General features: G+C 38.2%; 2 protein-coding genes across 5 annotated transcripts; one reads left to right on the top strand and one right to left on the bottom strand.

Annotated features, from left to right (window-relative positions):
* The first annotated feature begins 6,577 nt into the window (after positions 1 to 6,577).
* LOC126803925 (alpha-galactosidase 3) lies at positions 6,578 to 11,075 on the top strand. Its single transcript, XM_050531658.1, has 16 exons — positions 6,578 to 6,838; positions 7,162 to 7,220; positions 7,449 to 7,505; positions 7,588 to 7,622; positions 7,898 to 8,001; positions 8,116 to 8,188; positions 8,510 to 8,568; positions 8,655 to 8,720; positions 8,808 to 8,891; positions 9,219 to 9,283; positions 9,383 to 9,465; positions 9,772 to 9,862; positions 10,002 to 10,060; positions 10,464 to 10,604; positions 10,700 to 10,806; positions 10,872 to 11,075. Exons 1-16 carry the CDS (start codon positions 6,624 to 6,626, stop codon positions 10,879 to 10,881), a joined length of 1,308 nt encoding a protein of 435 aa, XP_050387615.1. The 5' UTR covers positions 6,578 to 6,623; the 3' UTR covers positions 10,882 to 11,075.
* A 246-nt stretch (positions 11,076 to 11,321) lies between these two features.
* On the bottom strand, positions 11,322 to 20,388 carry LOC126802025 (uncharacterized). Of its 4 annotated transcripts, XM_050529545.1 has the most exons (9): positions 18,201 to 18,319; positions 16,794 to 17,089; positions 16,165 to 16,344; positions 14,767 to 14,859; positions 13,871 to 14,053; positions 13,672 to 13,774; positions 13,378 to 13,560; positions 12,271 to 12,752; positions 11,323 to 12,138 (listed from the first exon to the last, which is right to left on the bottom strand). In XM_050529545.1, exons 2-9 carry the CDS (start codon positions 16,986 to 16,988, stop codon positions 11,602 to 11,604), a joined length of 1,956 nt encoding a protein of 651 aa, XP_050385502.1. In that variant the 5' UTR covers positions 16,989 to 17,089; positions 18,201 to 18,319; the 3' UTR covers positions 11,323 to 11,601. The 4 variants fall into 4 exon arrangements, with proteins under 4 accessions (XP_050385503.1, XP_050385502.1, XP_050385504.1 ...); XM_050529546.1 differs by lacking the exon at positions 14,767 to 14,859 and having other exon boundaries at positions 11,322 to 12,138; XM_050529547.1 differs by lacking the exons at positions 16,794 to 17,089; positions 18,201 to 18,319 and adding an exon at positions 20,133 to 20,388 and having other exon boundaries at positions 11,324 to 12,138.
* Between the last annotated feature and the right edge of the window lie 61 nt (positions 20,389 to 20,449).

Genomic DNA, 20,449 nt, shown 5'->3' with positions numbered 1-20,449 from the left:
TGCATATAATTTCGGACACTCGAAATGTATGTAAACTCCTCAATTAGAGATATGGGAGTCGAGCAAAGTGAGGGGTTTGTCTGCTGTGGAGCAGGGTATCCTATATAGTATATACACACTTGTATGTGGTGAAAGATGAGTTTGATAAAATGCACAATAAATGTGAGATGCTTGTGTGTGGATGAAAGTGATGCATGGATGCAGCAGCATTCTCCCAAAGTGAGTGAGTAGCTGGTTAAGTATCAAGCAAGTGGTAGCTACGTGTCCCCATAAGTGCGTTAGTTTCTTCCTTTGGCAGATGGATGTCTACGACTTTTATGCGCTTATGACTATGTCAACGGAAAATGACGACGATTTGAGTTATAGAGCAGGTTCCCCTCCGATCCTCCCTACTTGACTTCCCCTATAAACCCCATTTCTTCTTCAACACCCCATCACCTCTCTCATTCCAAAATCCCTAGAAACCTCTCTGAATATTCAATACCGCAAACTCGATCGAACCCGAAAAAATGGCAGCACAGCTACAAATATTTCTCTTCTTGTTCCTCGTGTTGTCTTCATCGGCGTCTGCTAGGCTCTTGAACGTCGACAACGATGTCTTGCAGAACCCTTCTGTGTTGGTGCCGTGCCACACACTCGACGGCGGAGGCAACTCCAACCAGGAGACTAAAGTAACTGGATTTCGAGCTTCTCCGACTCCCAGATTTGGTGCGGCGGGGAAGAACAGAAAGTACGGGGCGCTGGTTTTGAATATGCTTCCGAAAGGGTCGACGAGGCCTTCTGGACCCAGCAAAGGAACCAACACCGTCAAAAACTAAGTTGTATACAAAATTACGTTAGAGTCAGATCCTAGCTTCGATCTGGTTGCTGGTAGTTGCTACCCAGACTAATTAGTTATTTAATTTCTTTTAGTTTCTTACTAGCTAGCTAGTTGATCAAGTTTTAATTTCTTCTCGATCTGGGACGTGTAAATACTCATATCACCCAATGGGTATCGATTATCTTCATTCTTTTGCTGGTTTTATATTGGTTCTGTAATGGTTCATACTTCGTAATTCATCTATATGTAGAGCTTCGAATTCTTGTTAATTGATTGGAGTTTGTTAGTGAGTTTTGTCATGGGTTGAAGGTAGTTGGCTTTTGTATCCAAAAAAGAAAATAAAAGGTAGCTGGCTTAGCTCTAAGCCTCTAACGTACGTTCAAATCGGCTTTTAAATTATTTCTTACTGTCTAATCATCAAATTCTGGGTTTCAAACAAGCAGGCAATTACTAATCTTTTGGACGTAGTGCACTAAGAGATTAAAGAAAATGAAGATGGAAGTCATTTTTAACAGAGATCTTGGTGACTCGAGCATGAGTCAATGAGAAAATGAAAATGGAAGTCATATTCTTTAAGTGTAACATGTTTGCCATACATTTTTGACTTGGATGGCTGCGGAAATAAGAGTTCTAATCCATTATATATTCAGAACTACCAAGCTACGTACGTACCTCGACTGATAAGAGATATTGGAGCTGGGTCTGCAACGTTAACCCAAGTTAATTACCTATAACCAAATCAGCCATAGTAACCAGTCCTGTTCATTGATCATACAATGTCGCACCTCATTTATATATGGATTCAATCAACTTTCTATTGTTTGTTACATACTTTCGTTTAGATTTGAGCGCGCTCTAGACCATCACTATCTCTATGCTGGCAATCTTGTATATATCAAGCCATCTTCTAGATCATGCATGCACTGGTTTGCTCGACCTAATTAGCTTTTATGGGTACAACCCTACACGCATGAAGTTGAGGTCGAGGGCATCAGACTTCGCTTGTTGTTTTTGCAATGGATTGTACGTGAGGAAGAAATTTTGACAACAATTTATGGTGTCAAGAGGTTTGCATAGCTTATAAGTTACCAATAACTTGAGCATACCATCATAGTCAAATAGGTAGACAATTCACTTTAGACGTAAAACAAGTTTAGATTTACTTTAACTAACTTTTCACTCTTCATTTGTCGAACTCACAATTCACTTCATCAGTTTTGCCGATCAACTCTTTAGTCACATCATTTTCATCCAAGAGAACACCCTAAAATCCTCACCCAGCAGCAAAAAAACAAGAGAAGATTTTATTATATCACAAAAAAAAAACTCAAGATAGAACCCCAAAATCATGATTTTAGAAACCCTAACTTGAGCTACACCACACATATCCTTTGTTTCCCTAACCCAATTAAATACCCTTGGATAGAGTTTAAAATATACAATTCAGTAACCGCTGTCTGAACCCCTTATCTCACAGATTGCCTACCGCCGGCGCATCAACACCATCATTAACAAATCGATCCAGCTTCTGCGTAAGGGACCCGTAAGCTTTCAGATCTGCTCTTTGAGTTTTTATTTTGTTCAATTTGGTGTTGATTTTTTTGTTTCGTGAAACCAGGCATTAATATTGATTTGCTTTAGTTTAACCTAGCATGTCGGCTGGTTCGAAAAGTCTTCGTCCTCATCATTACTTGCCTGTCGGAGTCGATGCGCTTGCGAGTATTCTCGTCCAGTTGCCGGTGAAATCGCTGAAGCGGTTTCAATGCGTTAACAAGTCATGGGATACTTTGATCACCCACCCTGATTTTGTTCAGAATCACCTGAGCCTAATCAAGAAGAAAACCATGAGCTTCCAGATCCTTCTTCAAACTTTGATCACTAAATCTCATTTGGCTGTTAGCGAAGCGAGCCCCGTCCCGACCTACATCCCCTTCCAGAAACCAGGCCTGTCCGGTCCATAGACTACACAGCAACGAGCGTCGTTGAAGTGTTTGAAGGAAGATGATGATATATGCCGCTCTTATTGCACCCAGGGAGCTTGATTATCCGGAAATAGACGGCCCAGCTGTATCTAGTACTGTGGTAGTCTTTGGTTCTGCCAATGGCTTAATTTGTCTTGAATATAGCAACGAGCGTCGTTGAAGTGTTTGAAGGAAGATGATGATATATGCCGCTCTTATTGCACCCAGGGAGCTTGATTATCCGGAAATAGACGGCCCAGCTGTATCTAGTACTGTGGTAGTCTTTGGTTCTGCCAATGGCTTAATTTCTCTTGAATATAGTAAAACTGGCATAGTTCTATAAAACCCTAGCTACTACCAAAGAGGCCAAGTTGTTGCCACGAGCAACACTTATTGATGAAGATCACGGTATTGCTTCAGTCTTCTATAGTTTTGGCTATGATCGACTATAAGGGCAAAGATTACAAGGTGGTGCGAGGTTGGTTCATAGGTCAATATGCACGCCAATGGGAGGCGCCGAGTCCGAAAAAAATCATGGTCGAGGTCTTTTCACTGTAACAGGATTCTTGGACCTCCCAGATTTGTAGCATGGATTTGGGGATTAATGGCCAGAGGTGCATAGTGAAGGAAACGCTAGCTGCATTGGGCTAGTCATAGTGATCATGTCTTACGGTCTTTTAATTTAGCGGAGAGGACATTTTATTTCCGAGTGTGCAAGATCTCAGTCCTATTATGAAAAATACTTGCCTCGGGGGAGCTTTGAACATTGACAATTGTCTGGCAGTGTTCTGTTACACTTTTGATCGTGACTTCGAAACAAATACCAAAGAATATAAGATATGGGTGATAAGGGATATTGCGCAACATGATTCTTAGACTGAAGTCGCAAATGTAGTTTCAGACCAATTCTTGAAACCAATTTGCATTTCTGAGTGTGGTGAAGTTCTTGTAGTTATTGGTAACGCTAGCTACTGTAGCATGGTATAGTCCAAAGCAAAAGCTATTTAAGAACGTCATTGAATTCGATCGTGCGATTATAGCTTCCAAATATATAGAGACTTTGGTTTCGCCCCTAACCGGCAGTACTGTACGTAGCAGGCACAGTGACACTAATGTTTTTGCTTGCTTTTGTTAAAATTTGAAGGTATTTTATACCTTTTCTAATTTTGTTTTAATCTTGCAGGTGAAAGTGGGATGCGAAGCGCACTGGAGAAGGAAGATCTAAAATAGGGCGATGCTGCTACCTTGCCTGGAAACTGCCAGAAAGCTAGCTTCTCCAAGTTGGATCATATGTTTGCCGGCCATCTCTTTTTGCTTAGTTAATTAAAATGGTCATTTAACTTGGTCCCGAAAGATTATATAGCTGAATGTTTTGTCCATTACAAATTATCTTTGTTTTCAGTCAGATTAAGCACCCAGGCTCAAAATTATACTTTTAACGTTCTATGAATTTAATTTAATTGATAGCATTGAACAGTTTTTCCAAATTGCATATATACATACATGCATTTGAACGTACTATATTCCAGTACGGAGTTCACAACCAAAGGAAAGTAAAGCTCTCATGGGATACTTTGCATATCATACCCAAGCTCAAGTTCTCAATTGTCGATCGTCTTGGTGTCAGATTCCTGAAATTCCTCTATTGCGTCCATTTTAGGGATGGCTCAGGTAGCTCTGCTCGGCATGCCATGCCAATGCAATTTAATTTGCAGCATCTGCACAATCTCTTCTTCAATGCCTTACTGTCTAATTAAGCAACTCAAAATCGAAAACTTAAGCGGATCATTCCTCGCAAACAACCGTCTTCGATCAAGTCTTCACCCACCGTTTGAGATATGTTGGAGATGAGAGATCACACATCCAAAAAATGATAAAGAAAATAAAGCTTATAAGTGGGTGGATAATAACCAATTGTACCGAGCCCTTTTGTGATTAAAACCCAACACCTGTGAGGTGGCTAAGTTGGGACAATATCGGTACAGTTGGTCCACGGGCCACGCTTGTCGCTATTTAACATGGTATCAGAGCGGTCTCTCTCCAGTCGCGCCTCCAATCTGTCGTTGGCTCGTGTTGGGTGTCACTTTGTCATGAGCCCAAGATGGGTGTCATTATCATGCCATCGGAGAGTTTCCGATTGGATGGTCACCAAGTGTCGTTGGTTACTGGACCTTGGTTTATTTCGTCCTAGTATGTGGGATGTTAATCTGTCACGTGCAGACCTAAAAATTAGGTTGCACGTGAGGGGGCGTGTTGGAGAGGAGAGATCCCACATCTAAGAAGTGATAAAGAAAATAAAGCTTATAAGTGGGTGGATAATAACCAATTGTACCGAAGCCTTTTGTGACTAAAACCCAACACCTGTGAGGTGACTAAGTTGGGACAATATCGGTACAGTTAGTCTACGGGCCACGTTTTTCGCTGTTTAACAAGATCAACCACAACATTATCATATTGCCCTGCATACTGAAGTTTGATTTGCCATGCATGTCAACATTTCGAGTAAGAGCACAACTAAGTTGTAAACATCTGCTTTGTTGGACATTTAGCGCATTCGCCTCTGGTGCTCGTTAACCAGTAGCTCTTTATGACAAGGATGCATGCAATCAAGTCGACCCAACATCGATCTGGGATCCAAGGTCTTCAATTAGGAGGATGTTGTATGGATGCATTTAACATCACCCTCAGAATGAATTTGAGCAATTGCTCTCGCAATACAAATATATATTTATAGTATTTAATCCCAATTAAGTAGAGGATCTTCTATTCTTCTAGCATCCTTGTTTCCTATAACTTCACAAAAATCAAACATAACAAATTAACAATACTAAAGGAAAAAAAAGTTCTTGTCATTACTAGTAAGAATTGTCAAATGTATTGATACAGGTGTATCTTCCTTCACAGGAACTTAATTAGGTAGGTTTTTGTATCATGTATATTGCCTAATTGACACATTATTTGACGAACAAATATCTACTCCCCGATCAGCCTGGAGAAGATGTACACGTACGTACCCGTCCTTATCAAGTGCTTAATTTCTCTTTGGTGTTGTAGACTTGTAGATAATGCTAATTGGTCACACTAGTCAACAACTCTTGCACAAGCAAAACTCCTCTGCTTCAAACAAATTTCCCTTCTATTAGAAGTAGAGAAAAACAGTTGTAACTAAGAAAAATTTTGCAATTTTTTTCTTAAATTACAGCCGTTAAAGAGTTTGTGTCAAGCGACAGTAAATGTGATATCACACAGAACAACGAGAGAACAACTCAGGATCATGATTCATGAGCTTCAAACTTCCATGACATGACAACAATGAGCAAGGCCAGGCTTGAAGACAAGCAAATACATGCTTGATTCTAGAATCGAAACATTATTATCATTATTATTATTATTATTTATATCAAAAAAATTTGATATATCGGGTCGTACCCCTTTACAAGCTATCACATCCGAGTGTTTGACAGTCTCCGTAGAACGGTTGACTCTCCCAGCGCATGGTGCTGCATCTATAAGATTTCAAACTCGAAATCTTACTCTGGAACAACCCATTACCACTACTGCATCTGCATGCATCCGTTGGTATTATTATTATTATTATTATTCATCGTAATTACATTTTGGGAAGCTAATCCATAGTTAATTAGAGATAATTATGGAGGGAAATGTTGACGTGTCATGTGCACAAAGATGCGGATAAATGGGAATTGATTTTGATATTCTAAAACACTGGCGTGTTAATCTTGTCTTTAAAGACACACATGTTACTTTCTTGTCAAAAATTCCCAACACCCTTCTACTCACTTCCAAGACTTTGGAGAAGAACAGAAACAGAGCATTCAGTGATGGCGATGATCAAGATAGAGAAAGTGATGGTGTTTACTCTGATTCTCTATCTGTCAGCTCTGGCTGTTGCAATTGCAGGCAGAGTAGTTGGGCCTCTATTGCAATTCCATGACAGACCCGGTTTCCTGAGACCAACATTTAGTCGCATTTACGATACTTCAATGTATGGTACTCTGCAGCTCGACAACGGATTGGCTCGAATGCCTCAAATGGGGTGAGTCACAGTTTGTAGATTGTTTTGATTTTGTGTTGTATTTACATAAAGTTTTGCTCTTTATTGGGTTTACAACTACCCATGTTTTGGGATTTGCTTAGTTCTTGGTAAAGTGCAATTTTTGGGGGGTTTTGAAGATTTAGGGAGGGGGTTTGGTTTGGAATTGCAGTCGTTGATACCCATGTGGTGGTTTTGCATATATGAATGGGAATTTGTACTTGATTGTGTGAAGCTGTTGTTGAATGATTGCTGTATTAGGTAGGTTTAGTTCTTGAAAATATTTCGTATTGAGTTTTGTGTTGTCTCGTTGGATATGTGGGCAGGTGGAATAGCTGGAATTTCTTTGCTTGTGATATTAATGAAACCGTGATCAAGGAAACTGGTATTGTGTTTTTCCCTTACCATTTAGTCTTTTATAGGAAGTGTTCGTTTCGTTATTGATCAGCGATTTTGTGATGAATGTGCAACACATTAAAGTCTTATATGTTTCGTGAATATATGTTTCTATGACTGAAAAAGTTACTAGCATTTTTCTATCAGTTCAAAGAAGGAAAACATTTCTTCACCTCCAGTAATCCGGAAGCACTGACTTTTTATTGATGATTGACAGCTGATGCGCTCATCTCAACCGGATTAGCTGATTTAGGTTATGTATATGTCAATATAGGTATTATTCTGCCATACCTTTTGTATCCCGTTGATTGAAGTCTTTGTATATTTATTAAGTAGCGCGCTGTCGTTTACTGCAGATGATTGCTGGTCTACTTCAACAAGAAATTCTGAGGTTGGTTGAATTCTAATTCTTGGATCAAAATATAGTTCTCACCATATGTATAATTTATAGCTGCAATTGTTGATTTTGCGGTCTTAGGAACACTGTATTTTAAGCTGCTTTCAAATGTGATTTGCATCTCTGATTGCAATACCTCTAAATTCGTTTGGGACAAATTTTTGCAAACTTTTCTTTTATAAAAAAGTTTCACTTCATTGGAAAGCACATACTTGCGAGTGGATTTATATGTAAAATTTGGAATTCATAGTTCTAATTTGATTGACCAGGGTCAAGTGGTCCCTGATCCTAAAACATTTCCATCCGGAATTAAAGCTCTTGCCGATTATATACATGGGAACGGTCTGAAGCTTGGAATATATTCTGATGCCGGGTAAAATGAACCTGTTATGTGTCACTACTTCTTTGTTGCATATATTTTTGTTATGCAGATTAGGATTTTCTAGCCAGTAGCCACTCATCTCAAGTTACAAATTGCATTTTGTAGGATTTTTACGTGTCAAGTTCGACCAGGCTCACTTTATCATGAAAGTGATGATGCAAAGCTATTTGCTTCTTGGGTTAGTTCCTGATTCCTCAACTGAACTTTGATCCAGAACTTTCAGCATCTTTATATTTTCTGCATTTCAAGTTGTGACCTTGTGGAGGACTCAGGTCATATAAATCAGATTGACTGTGATGTGAGTTGTGCTCATTTCTACTGAAGATAGAGCCTTCTTATAGATTGGTCACCCAAAATGTCAGTACTCAATAGACTACTTCTGTGCGTTGATGCTTACAATCTAATGAGAGTTGCTTGAAGTGTTATCTGGAGTTACTTTGTTACTTTACTCCTTGTCTTGTATATTACTAATAACTAATGCATAATGTTAATATTCTAGGATGTAGATTATTTGAAGTATGACAACTGTTATAATCTGGGCATCCCACCAAAAGAACGGTATCACCTCCTCTTAGTCTCATTTTAGTTGCTGTGGAATCACAGAACTGCTCTATATTGACATCATGTCGTTTCATAACTTCCAGTTACCCACCCATGCGCGAGGCCCTAAATACATCTGGACGCACAATTTTCTATTCACTTTGTGAATGGTAATGCAGCTCATCAATCATGTCTAATGTTGTTAGGCTTTATTCTCTGTTAACTTAAATAGAACATTAATCCGTAAACTACGACAGGGGTGTTGATGATCCTGCTTTATGGGCCGGGAAGGTTGGAAATAGTTGGCGGACAACAGATGATATCAATGATACGTGGGCAAGGTTACAACTCTTTATAACTCTAGTTTTTGTTACTGATCTACGTACATGCACACACATTAAAACAAATAATCTCATGAAATCCTTCACTATGGTCTGAGGTAAATACTATCACCCCTGACAAAATCCTTAGGTTTTACGAATGCCTAGCATCTGTTCTTAATTCAGTAAATGGGAATAATGTTTCACACTTGCTGTCTTCTTTCTGTTCATTTGGCTCCAAGATCTTCTATACGTGATCCTTAGTTTTAACTTTCCAGAAAATTTTGTCAATTTTATTTAAATTTAATTTTTCTTACCGAGTCACTTTGATTTTCCTCTGTTATCCAGCATGACTACAATTGCTGATTTGAATGACAAGTGGGCGTCGTATGCAGGACCTGGTGGATGGAATGGTACAGACTCAATCTTTTTGAAATAGATTTTGTGAAGGCATGGGAATTAGTACTCCAACTTTAATTTTTCTCACTTCTCCATTGAATTCTTTTGGACAGATCCGGATATGTTGGAAGTTGGAAATGGAGGCATGAGTTACCAGGAATACCGTGCTCATTTTAGCATCTGGGCTTTGATGAAGGTTCTTGAATTTTTTTTCTCTTTTCCTGGTTTGATTATATGATATGCTTAAGTTTGTTGGATATCAACAATTCAGTTTGAAGCTTTGAACCCACCTTCCAATTTTCTAGTTTTTTGAAAAAGACCTTTACGCTAGTTCAGTGAAGTTTGTTTGTCTTTAATATTAGTTTCCCACCATGCTTTCCAGTCGGATTGTTTGCCAGTTGGTATTAGTGAATCTAATCCAATTGTGGATGAGGCATTTACATATATACTTTTGTGTCATTAACTCATAACAGCTTACTTTCTTTAACCTTGGATTTTCCAGGCCCCTCTTTTGATTGGTTGTGATGTTAGAAACATGACTGCGGAGACATATGAAATTCTAAGCAATGAGGAGGTTATTGCCATAAACCAAGGTAATGGAATTGGTGCTGTGTGTATGTCTAATTTCTCTGAAGTAAGATTTTCCTATATCGTGCTATTTTTGCTTACACATATGATATCATGTCGCATCTATGAAAACTAAATTAGAGATTACTTATTTTGTTTTTGCAGATTCTCTTGGGGTTCAGGGAAGGAAAGTGAGTGTTTCTGGAACAGATGGGGTCTATCAGGTCTGTCCTCCTCAATAGATATAAGTCATGCTACAACCTTTACATATCTAGATTTCTATAGGTCATATACTCATATGTGACTATTACAAGCTACCAACCAACCGATCTAGCCACATGGGTCTTTGTTGGGATCTGGGAAGTGTCTTCCTTTCCTCTTCTACCCTCTTCCTTTCCTCAACAGTGATATAACTTTTCTGGAAATATGGTTGAGAATATATGCAGTTTCACTCTCTCCTGCCTGTGCTGTCCAAAAAATGGTCATCAGTTGCTTTGTTAGCATAGAAAAACTTGGTAGTTATGCAGTGAGGCAGTGATTTATGTTATTCTGGCACGAAATAACTCCTTGGTACATATAACATGAATAGAAATGAAACTCGGTGTTTAAATCTGTTTGTTAATCCAGGTTTGGGCAGGTCCTCTATCTGGACATCGTTTGGCTGTTGCTCTTTGGAATCGGGATTCAACAGCAAAGACTATAACAGCTAAATGGGAAGCGCTCGGACTCCAGTCCAGCATTAGTGTCTCAGTGAGAGATTTGTGGCAGGTGAGGAAGCTGGAAATTTAAGACAGTTTTGGTTAGCTTCAATATTTACCGTTTATCTATATATTGTACTTATTTCATATATTAACTGGTTGCAGCATAAAATTGTTACGAATAATGCTGTATCCTCATTCGGTTCTCTGGTTGATGCTCATGACTGTCACCTGTACCTCTTCACTCCCCAGACGGAGTCATTAAGAAGTGTACTTTAGCAGCCTATGCTCAAAGCACCCTTCTAGGATGCCCATTTATTAGCGCATCGCAACTACTGAAAGAGTGAGAGTGGTTTTAATTAGTGCTTTTCTTGAAGCTATCCATATCTGTAAAACATTGCTCAGTATTACTTTGAACTGTTGTCAGCTCAGACTTCAGTGTTCCAGTGTATATATATTATGCGTACTCATATAGAACAATGAAATGATCCCATGTTCATATAATAAAATGGATCAGGAACAGCACATTTGCGCTGCATTATTTTTACTGTTGGATGCGATGATCAGTATTCAGGGTAAGAAGTAACCAGCGGTAGGAGCATATTAAGAATTTCTTATCCCACGACTCTAGAGTTCCTTTTTCCATTTTTTCCTGAAAGGATGAGGTGAATATCGACATGATAATTTAAACCTTTGTAACACATGGTATACAGTTATTTCTTTAGTGACAGTTTTGTGCAATGTGTCCATGCACCAGTTGCACTTGATAAGCATATATTTTCTCAAAACTGAGGATTTACCAAAAAGAAAGAAATATTTATAGAAGTTGGGAAATTTTTTCTGCATAATCATCCAACAATTATCTCATAATTATCTTACCTAACTTCACTGTCACAATCAATTATAGACGTTTTTTCTTTTGTAAAATTTGCTTCTTATAGAAACCTCATCCCCACCGGAGGGTAGGTAATAATTCCTGAATGCCCTCCATCCATGCACTGGTCTCTTCACGGTCCAAAGGTGTCGATCAAAAACTCCACTTAAAGTCCCAGAACGTAACTGAAGTATCAGAGATTTGTTTTGGTACCCAAAGGTGGAAAATCTTTATTGTCCAACTGGAACTGCTCTTCATTGATCTCATCGATGATATTTGTTTTCTTAGGCAAAGGTGGAAAATCTTTACTGTGCAACTGGAACTGCTCTCTATCGATCTCATCAATGTTAGAACGTACTTGTTGATTTGGCATTCCCGTTTCAGGGACCCTCGGTCTGAAGTCATGAGTAAGTGAACTGTGAGAATCTGCCCTTGTTTCAAGTGAATGCATTCCCAATGGCACTGGCGCAGGCCCCAGAACCCCAAGGTTATGATCCTCACTGGTGTGAGCGGGCACCTGGGATTGAAGAGATGCTGAGGGTGGGGGCACTTGCATGCCTGGAAGATGGGGAAATTCCTCAACTGAAGGACCAAAGCTGCTTACATGTACACCAGTGTTTATTCCTGTGACAACCCGCTTATCCTTTTGAGCTGGTTCTATCGTCACCAGATGAGTTCTAGACTCGGGCCTTTCCCTCACCATTAAATGCTCTCCTCTGTAATGAGGTCTCTGCAATTACATGAGCATTATACTTTAAAAATGAAAAACCAGCTAATCTCTCAGTTACCAATCATATCACAGAAACCTGTCAATATCAATCAGTCAATACACCAAAGAGAAAAAAGGGTGAATATGACATACCGCATCAGGTATGTATGTGCCAGTTCCTGCAAATGTCCTCATATCAGCAGTCGGTTGTGAAGCACAATGATAGAAAGAATATCCATATGCATTCACTGGCATTCGATTAAAAACATTCCAGCTATGTTGCTCCATGGACCAAGGCCTGGCATTCCATGTGGTGTTATTCTCTACCTGAGAAGGCCTGGGACATGGTTGGGACGAAAGATGCAAGCTTTGTTCATGAAGCACCTGCGCATACAATATCCCCCCATAATGATGATCATAGTCCCCATTGAGATTCGATGGTACAGATCTACCACTACCAAATGCAGGGACAGGAGTTTGCAAATCTGGTCTTTCTCCCCTCCCGTTCCTATCTACAGTGGCGTTAAAAAATTCTCTTTGGAGTTCATGGCCAATGCTTTCACCCGGTAGTGCTAGAATTGTTCTAAGCTGATTTTCCCCATATGCAAAAGCAGATTGAATGCGCTTGCAGTTTCCTGGAGAGATGTGCACCATACTTAGTTGATTAATACACTAGTAAGAGAATGATTTAAGTACATGAGCGGAATGTATGCAACTTGAATTAGAGTATTTTAATAAACTACAGTCCAAAATGGATAACTGATTGATTAAAAGATACCATATCAACTCTCCACAAGAATCCTCAAGAGTGAGCTGTTATTTTTATTATTAGTAGAGTAGAAGACAATAAAATCATACTGTTGGTCACTATAATTTATTGTGCAACTTAATTCACCATACGGGTCATGTTTTCATGAGATATTAAAGTAAATGATGACAATCACAAGGGCTAGGTCCTCTCTTGAAGAAGAACTTCATGCAGAGATGCTAATAGTATGCTTATTTAAATCTCTCCTCCTTCAGCCTGTTTTGGTAATACAAACAAATAATTCCTGGCTTCTTTATCAATGTATTTCCTGCTCCATGTTAACACCATAAATTTGCAATTAACAATGGAATTAACTTTGCAATTAAAAATAGATTCTCCCACTTTGCGTTTTAGGAATTGGATGTGTTTTGGATATTGCAAATTCAATGCAGCTCAACTTCATGTTAGGGAGGGACCAAACAGTGATCCAGCATGAGAAAGTGGACACGTACCTGAATTAACACTGCGGCCTAAATTGTTGTTGTCTTTGAGAGGATCCACTACATTGCGGTACTTAATTGGGAATTCTTGCAGTCTAGCTTCACTCTTTTTTCTTCTTTCAGAAAATGCTACTCTACAGTTCTTCACAAATTCCTTAGTGAGCAGTAAGTTCTTCCCCTCACTTTCAGTTGTCTCTATATAAACCAATATAATTAGAAGGTCCCCATTAAAGAAGTAACAGATTAATTACCCAATTTATAAGAAATAAAGATTAATTACAAAATATGTTATCAAACATAACTTACCTCTGAGTTTAAGCACGGATGATAAGGAAACTGGACCATTTATACTTATACAATAATTTTGCCAATCAAATTGGCTGTAGTATTCCAAAAATTTATGAAGAACCTGTTGACAAAATATATTGTTTCATTTAAGCTTCACAAATGCAATTACCATTGTTAAACTGGAAATTAGACATGCTAAAAAAATGCAATGAAAAACCTGTAGAGGTCCATGGAGTGATAAATGAAAGAGATTAATGATACACAGAACTAGCGTTTCTAGTGCATATGTTGAAATCAAGCCAGCGGGTGCACCAAGGGTTCGGCTCTCATAATAACACCAAGCTTTGATCAAGATTATACTCTTTTTAAACAGGTGGTCTCTTCCAATAAACTGGTCCACCTGAATAGATGGTAACACAAGGCATGTCAATTATTGCGCACTGGAATTTTGAAATGATCAAGTGAGAGAACGTATTGAAATAAATACACAATAAGTCTACTGGCAAGTGTTTTCACCATAAAGAAAAACGTTTATTACCATCTGTAGATATTAGGTTTTGTTGGGTTCCAACTTGCTGAGATAGAGCTAAATATGAATTAAAAGGTGCAGATTTTAGAAAATCAAAGAGGGTTATCCGACTTTGACACTATATTTCTTTGGTTCACCACTGTTCCCAAAAAGTTTAGATGCTTGATATGGAACAAAAATTAAATATAAGAAAACAGTATAGCTATCTGATAACCAAGTAAAAGCAATGAAGAGAAAAAAAAAAGAAAAAAAGAGGAAAGCAGAAGGAGCCTGCTGCACTTCTTTTACGACATCAAAATATAAACCACACATGTGGAAAAAGGCGATTAGGGGGTCCAAACCTACCAATAGATCGTGTATAAAGTTGAAATGGAGGAAATAGCAAATACAAAAAACCCGCATGTAATTGAATGTGGCTGCGAATAGTGGATCTAAGTTCTTTTGCAGTCAATTTACTCAATTTTACAAAAGTACCAGCTCTTATAAGGGAAGTTTAAGCCACTTGCATTTTCATATGTAACTTCAGTTATATTTAGTGTGGATAAAACTGAGCCTCATATATATGCATAGGATTATGATTGAACCTGCTCCAGGAAGCAGAGTGTGCTCAGCCCGGACACCTGATTAAATGATATGTCAATCACAATGTTATTAACTACGCACTTTACAAGCTTCACCTGCCACAATAACCAACAACAAAAAGAGACACAGGTGAGCCTCTTTCCCTTTCATCCCAATATTAAGAAATTGTGAAGCCTTCCTTAATGCAGCACGATTGGAAAAAAAAAGGCAGTGAAAATGCTTTCTTATTTTTAGAAAAGAGCATTGCAAATCATTTCTGTACACATAAAGTTTTAAATACAAACTGAGAACATCAAAGGCAAAATACAGTAAGAAAAGTGTGGCCTAGCCTGGATCCAGACATCCACAATCAAACCCCAATTAGCCATTGCATACCAAAAGGGAAACACAAAATTATCCCAATTGCAAAAGAAGAAAGCATGACACTCAGCCTCAATTTGAGCAGAAGTGGGAAAGGGCTCATCAGTAAGACAAATAAGGACGGAGTTCCACTGGTCTCTAGGTTACACATTTCAGGTTTTTCTTATGCTCATTCATCATGTTTCCTTTCTTTTCTCAACTATAGTCTTGAGGTTTTTTGAAAATCATTGAAGAAATTATGTAACAGTTAACCTCCATACCATGCATTTCCAAACCCTGTCGCTATTTCCATATCAGCCTGAGACATTTATGGTTCAGGATCTTGGGGTCATCAATACATAATTCAATATTTTAATCAAGGTCTCACAAAAAAACGAGAATAAGAACACTGGAAATCTGAGATTTGCAGACACCGAGATCAGGTCATCCTCTGGAATAATAGGCGATCTCAGATACTGTTATAGAATGGGCATGGACCAAACTACTCATTGGTGTACATGAAACTGTTATAGTGAACATTGTAAAGTATGTTAAGGTTTAAGCATTAAGAACAATTGAATAAGAAGGCAGTAGAACAAAACCAGTTTTGGAGGGGCACCGCTTTGTTATTTCTGGACGTGATTTAAACAGATCATCATTTAAAGTGCCAGGTGCAGAAGGTTTGGTTGGGATGATGGAGTAGAATTTCTTACTTTGTCAAATGCCTTTTGAAAATCACAATGAAGAAAAGTCACACATAATCCAGGTCATCACGGACGATCGCTCAGAGTGCCCAGAATGATCTAAATTATTAGGATAATCTAATATGATACAAGGGGGTTCATATTTGCCTCATTAACACTGTAAGATGTGAGAGAAAGAGAAAGAATACCCCAATGTTTAGTATTTGGACTTTTCCATTCAAAAAGTAAAGAACTAAAGATCACTCAATGCAATGGCTAAACTGTAGAGTGTAGACACAAATTAAATAAAAAATATATTTCACCCAGGGTTTATGAAAATGCAGAACAATCGTAGGACCAAAGATAAGAAATCTAAACCTTTGCAGGAATATAACGAACTTCTCTAAAAAGGAACCCAAGTTCCTTTGGTTGATCTTGGAGGAGACTGCACACAGCTCTAGCCAAGTCCTCCTCCCTGTTTCGGGGGCAGAGGATAGTCAGATCGATATCTCCATCTGGGATGTACGTCTTGAGAGGGACTGAACCAAAGGACAAGACCTGTAAGGCATGCATGTGCTGATGTTAATAACCTCGGTTAACTTTTGTAAAAAAGGAATTATCATCAGTTTCATCAAGGAACATAAAATAAAAGCATAAAATTACTGATATAAATAGATCATTGACTTCCCTCAGCAGAGGAAACATTATAGATAGGCTATTAAATTTCGGCTCTACCATCCAAGGATGAAACGCATGGATGTTAAGCACGTGGATTTCAGGTCTACATTCACACCATAAAACACATGGATTCAATGCAAGTGGCAATCAAATTCTATACAATCACCACTTACGTAAACATTTAATAACAAACACATGCATTTTAGGGCCGCATCCAAAGAATGAAACAATAAATAGCCACTTCAGTACCACAGTATGAAAATATAAGCAGATACAAAAAAAAAAGAAAAAGAAAAAGAAAGAACAACAGGAGCTGGGGCCAGTCGCACCTCGGTTCCAAAAGAACCTTTGACAACCCTCTGAATGTAATCAATAAGATCCCTCCGTTTCCATTCAGAAGCTACACTTGGTTGAACAGCCCATAAAATTTCTTGGACCCTTTGCTCAGCTATCAACCATTTATCCATTGACAATTCATAAAAATGGGAGTCTGAAGAGGGCAAACCCTTTTGAAAATCTTCCATAATAAAAAATAAAACTTTGAGCTGTTGATTATATCAAAGAAATCCACAGGCAGCTCTGAGGGATGATTTTAACAAGTGACTGTATGCACAGTTCTATAACCCTGGGAAAATAAGAAGTTTATAATTATAACATAAAACAACAAAACAACAAAACAACAAATAGTTTTGACTGGGGAAGATGATGCAATGGGTAAGTCAAAAACCATTCTGTGAACAGAGTGAAAAGGATACCCAAACTTTGTGATCCAAGGGATTTTTCAGCCGATTAATAGCAATTGAAATCTCTGATCAGTACAGTTGAATCCAAGATATGGATATATAGCAGAATTTTGAAACCAACCAGCAAATTGGATATTAAAGAATTCATCCAGAGTAAGTTCATATCTTATACAACCTGGACTCTGTTTATATAGCATTGGACATGCTGATAAAAATCATGTTCAGAAATATATTGGGGCTATGGTGACAGGTGTGACATGAGGATAGGTAAGAGGAACTCATATGAAGAGGGAAATGGAGACGAAGAGACTGAAGTCCTCAAGGAAATATATAAAGAAAATGCTCTGCATATAAGGAAAAAAAGTAAACAAAAAGGATGGAAGTTATAATAAAGCAAGAAAAACAAGTGTCTTCTTTTCTCCCTTCATGGGAAGCTCCTAGTTCGGATAAAAACAGAAAGGAAGCAGAGTAGATAAAGGGAAGGAGATGCAATAGGACTAACACGAACACATCTTTCTGCTAAGATGACTCATACAACAGGGAAAGGTCTCAATGAAGAGTCTCTGTAAAACAAAATTCAGCTCATACAACTCAAAATTTGCAGGTTTGCGATGGACTCTTCACCATAAATGAATTAACAAAAATAGATAAATGCAATGGGCTTAAAAATGTAAATTCTGCTGGCCTCCAAACATGGTAGTAATGATATCATTAGTCCACCCTTGGGTGTTTCTGATTGCTGCTTCTCCAGCTTTATCCTAACAATTACGTTAATGACCCTCATTAATAATGAATCCTATCCATTCTCCCCAAATTAAATATTAGTTGCAGACTTGCAGTGGTGAACAGAAATGAAATTCAAACTGCACTGGGGTAGCAAAGAGATTCAAAATCTGTTGTACCAATACTAGGGTCACTTATACCACTCAAGCATCAGTTACAACTTACAGGGATGCTCAATAAATGCCATGAGGACTCCAGGAAATTATATACCATTTTTGAGAGGGATATTGACTGCTGCATTGACCTCACCAACTTGCCCGCAGTTGTGTATAGCAACATGTCTACAGCCATTTTGAACTCATGACCGGCAATGTTCTATGTGCCAGCAGACTAGGTCTCTTTCTAATAAATATAAAGTGGCAGAATCAACCACACTGTCATTAGAGGGCAAGGTGTGTGTATTTTGTGGCTGGGGAAAATGGTGAATTTAGTGACACATGAAGAATGCAATTTTTGTACTTACCAATATTCACTGTAAAAAACAAAATTAACCATATCTGGACTGGATAGAACTTCAAAACCCATTGATCTAGACCATAAAAGACTAAACAGAAATTTAATTATGAATTCTAAATGGCTCAAAAACCATCTTATTTCTTTCATTCAAATGAGAAAATTAGAGAGGAAAATAAAACAGAAAAAAAAATCCACAACTTTGTATATTTTGCTGTAAATACATTTGTCCAGGGTGACTTTTGAACAAATAAACATTAAACTGAAGAACATGCACGATAAATATCAAATTTGGAATTCAACTTATTACAAACAATTATCAGGGACGACATTATAATCTTATGTCCTAATCTACTGTAAATGTTCATACCACAATTTTGGCTCCAGAGCACTCACATTTTTTCCTATAAGAGTTTAGGAACAATGTACCTAACATGCATTAAACTGCAGTATCTTGAACCAAGCTATTTCCAAAATCACTTGAGGTAAAACATTCTAGAGGTTGAACTTATTTCATGATATAAATAACTCTGTCATCCTGTAGACCACTCCGACTCTCATACTTCTGTCAATCACATCATCAAAAAGTATCAAGGAGAAGAGATTAGTTAAACTCGTGACTTGTGGTTGGTCTATGTAAACTTCTAGCACCATCAATCAAAAGTCTGTCTTTGCTTGCCATCACAGAATTTATGGACTTAAAAAAGGGTTAAGTCAATTTTTCATGGACCTTGTACCAATAACAAAAGGCACTAAGTGGAAGTAGTATTCATCATTCATCCAATGACTACCACATTGGTGATAGAAGAGCATAGCTAATGTGGTCTCCCATTGGGTTTCCTTTTATAACCGACTACTATTTAGGTGAAAATGATCTGATGAGGTTGTAAGTCAAGATTGAGAAATGAAATGTACTTTCCCATCAGAAAGAAAAAGAATGTTGGAAGAAATGTTTTTAAGAAAATTAAAGTATTCTTTTGGTTTTGGTATTATTAAGCTGAATTTAGGACTAAGTTAATTAGGGGCTGTACTATGTTCTGACTATTGAGTCGACTAAAAGATTGGAGTTTCATAACTGTCCTTGTATACATATAGGTACTTGAATAATGAAAAATAAAAAAATGTTAATCACACACTTCTAGAGTTCTTCCTTCCCCTCTATTCCTAATGGTTCCACTTTGATAAATTCCATTCTTGAAATCCCATTAATTCTGTTCATGCCCTCAAGAGTCATCTTTATTGAATATGAATTCATTTATACACCTTACAACAAAACTTAAATCCATAGGCCATAGGCCATCACCTGCATGGATGTAAACCAATAACCTAAAAACCCCATCTATACAATCAATCCCAATTTTAGTAGCGCTCAAAAGACTGGGCAAAAGATCACTGTTTTTTATTTTCTTCAACATTTTGCTGCCAAGGCACTTCAAATGCCAACCGTCCAAGAACAAGTTTTCTATAATGTTTCCACCTCGCTATATTCTTTCTTAAAGATCCAATATCCTCATGAGGAACACATTTCGAAGTTAAAACTTAATCAAAGATGCCCGGCATAGTTAGAAACAATACTATACTATAACCAAAACCAGGGAACATTCATTTACTACAGTAATTAAGCAACTGTGAACAATCATTTACTACAGTAATTAATATAGAAACTCAAGGAGGCTTTAGAGTTTTTACCTTTCTCCATACCTTTTTCTTCCTTCTTTTGCGCTTCATCTTCTACCTTCGGCTAAACCTTCCTTCTTCGTTCGGCTCGCAAATCGAAACCCTAGCCTTCGTTCCAATCAGCCTCCACATTTTTGCGGAGATTTGAACATACGGACCAAGCCGGAGGAGGCCTCCGACGTGGGCAGGAGAATCCGGCGGCTCTTTCCGGTAGCTCCTACGCCACGGCGGCGCCGACGAGCTCTCCGCCGTCGGATTGGGACCGACCTCCGTGATCAGAAATAGAAACGTCCCGAGCTTCCCAACAGTTCAACAAACTGTAAGAGGCG

The sequence above is a fragment of the Argentina anserina genome, chromosome 7, assembly GCF_933775445.1.
Source record: "Argentina anserina chromosome 7, drPotAnse1.1, whole genome shotgun sequence".
In the NCBI taxonomy this organism is placed as follows: Eukaryota; Viridiplantae; Streptophyta; class Magnoliopsida; order Rosales; family Rosaceae; genus Argentina; species Argentina anserina.
This window is presented reverse-complemented; position numbering and strand designations above follow the sequence as displayed.

Coding starts and splice junctions, on each gene's coding strand:
- LOC126803925 (XM_050531658.1), top strand. CDS start 6,624: ATGGCGATGATCAAGATAGAGAAAGTGATGGTGTTTACTCTGATTCTC. Junction 9,284..9,382: donor AGGACCTGGTGGATGGAATG/GTACAGACTCAA, acceptor TCTTTTGGACAG/ATCCGGATATGTTGGAAGTT. Junction 9,863..10,001: donor GGTTATTGCCATAAACCAAG/GTAATGGAATTG, acceptor TTGTTTTTGCAG/ATTCTCTTGGGGTTCAGGGA.
- LOC126802025 (XM_050529545.1), bottom strand. CDS start 16,988: ATGGAAGATTTTCAAAAGGGTTTGCCCTCTTCAGACTCCCATTTTTAT. Junction 13,561..13,671: donor ATCCGTGCTTAAACTCAGAG/GTAAGTTATGTT, acceptor TGGTTTATATAG/AGACAACTGAAAGTGAGGGG. Junction 12,753..13,377: donor AGGCCGCAGTGTTAATTCAG/GTACGTGTCCAC, acceptor ACATCTCTCCAG/GAAACTGCAAGCGCATTCAA.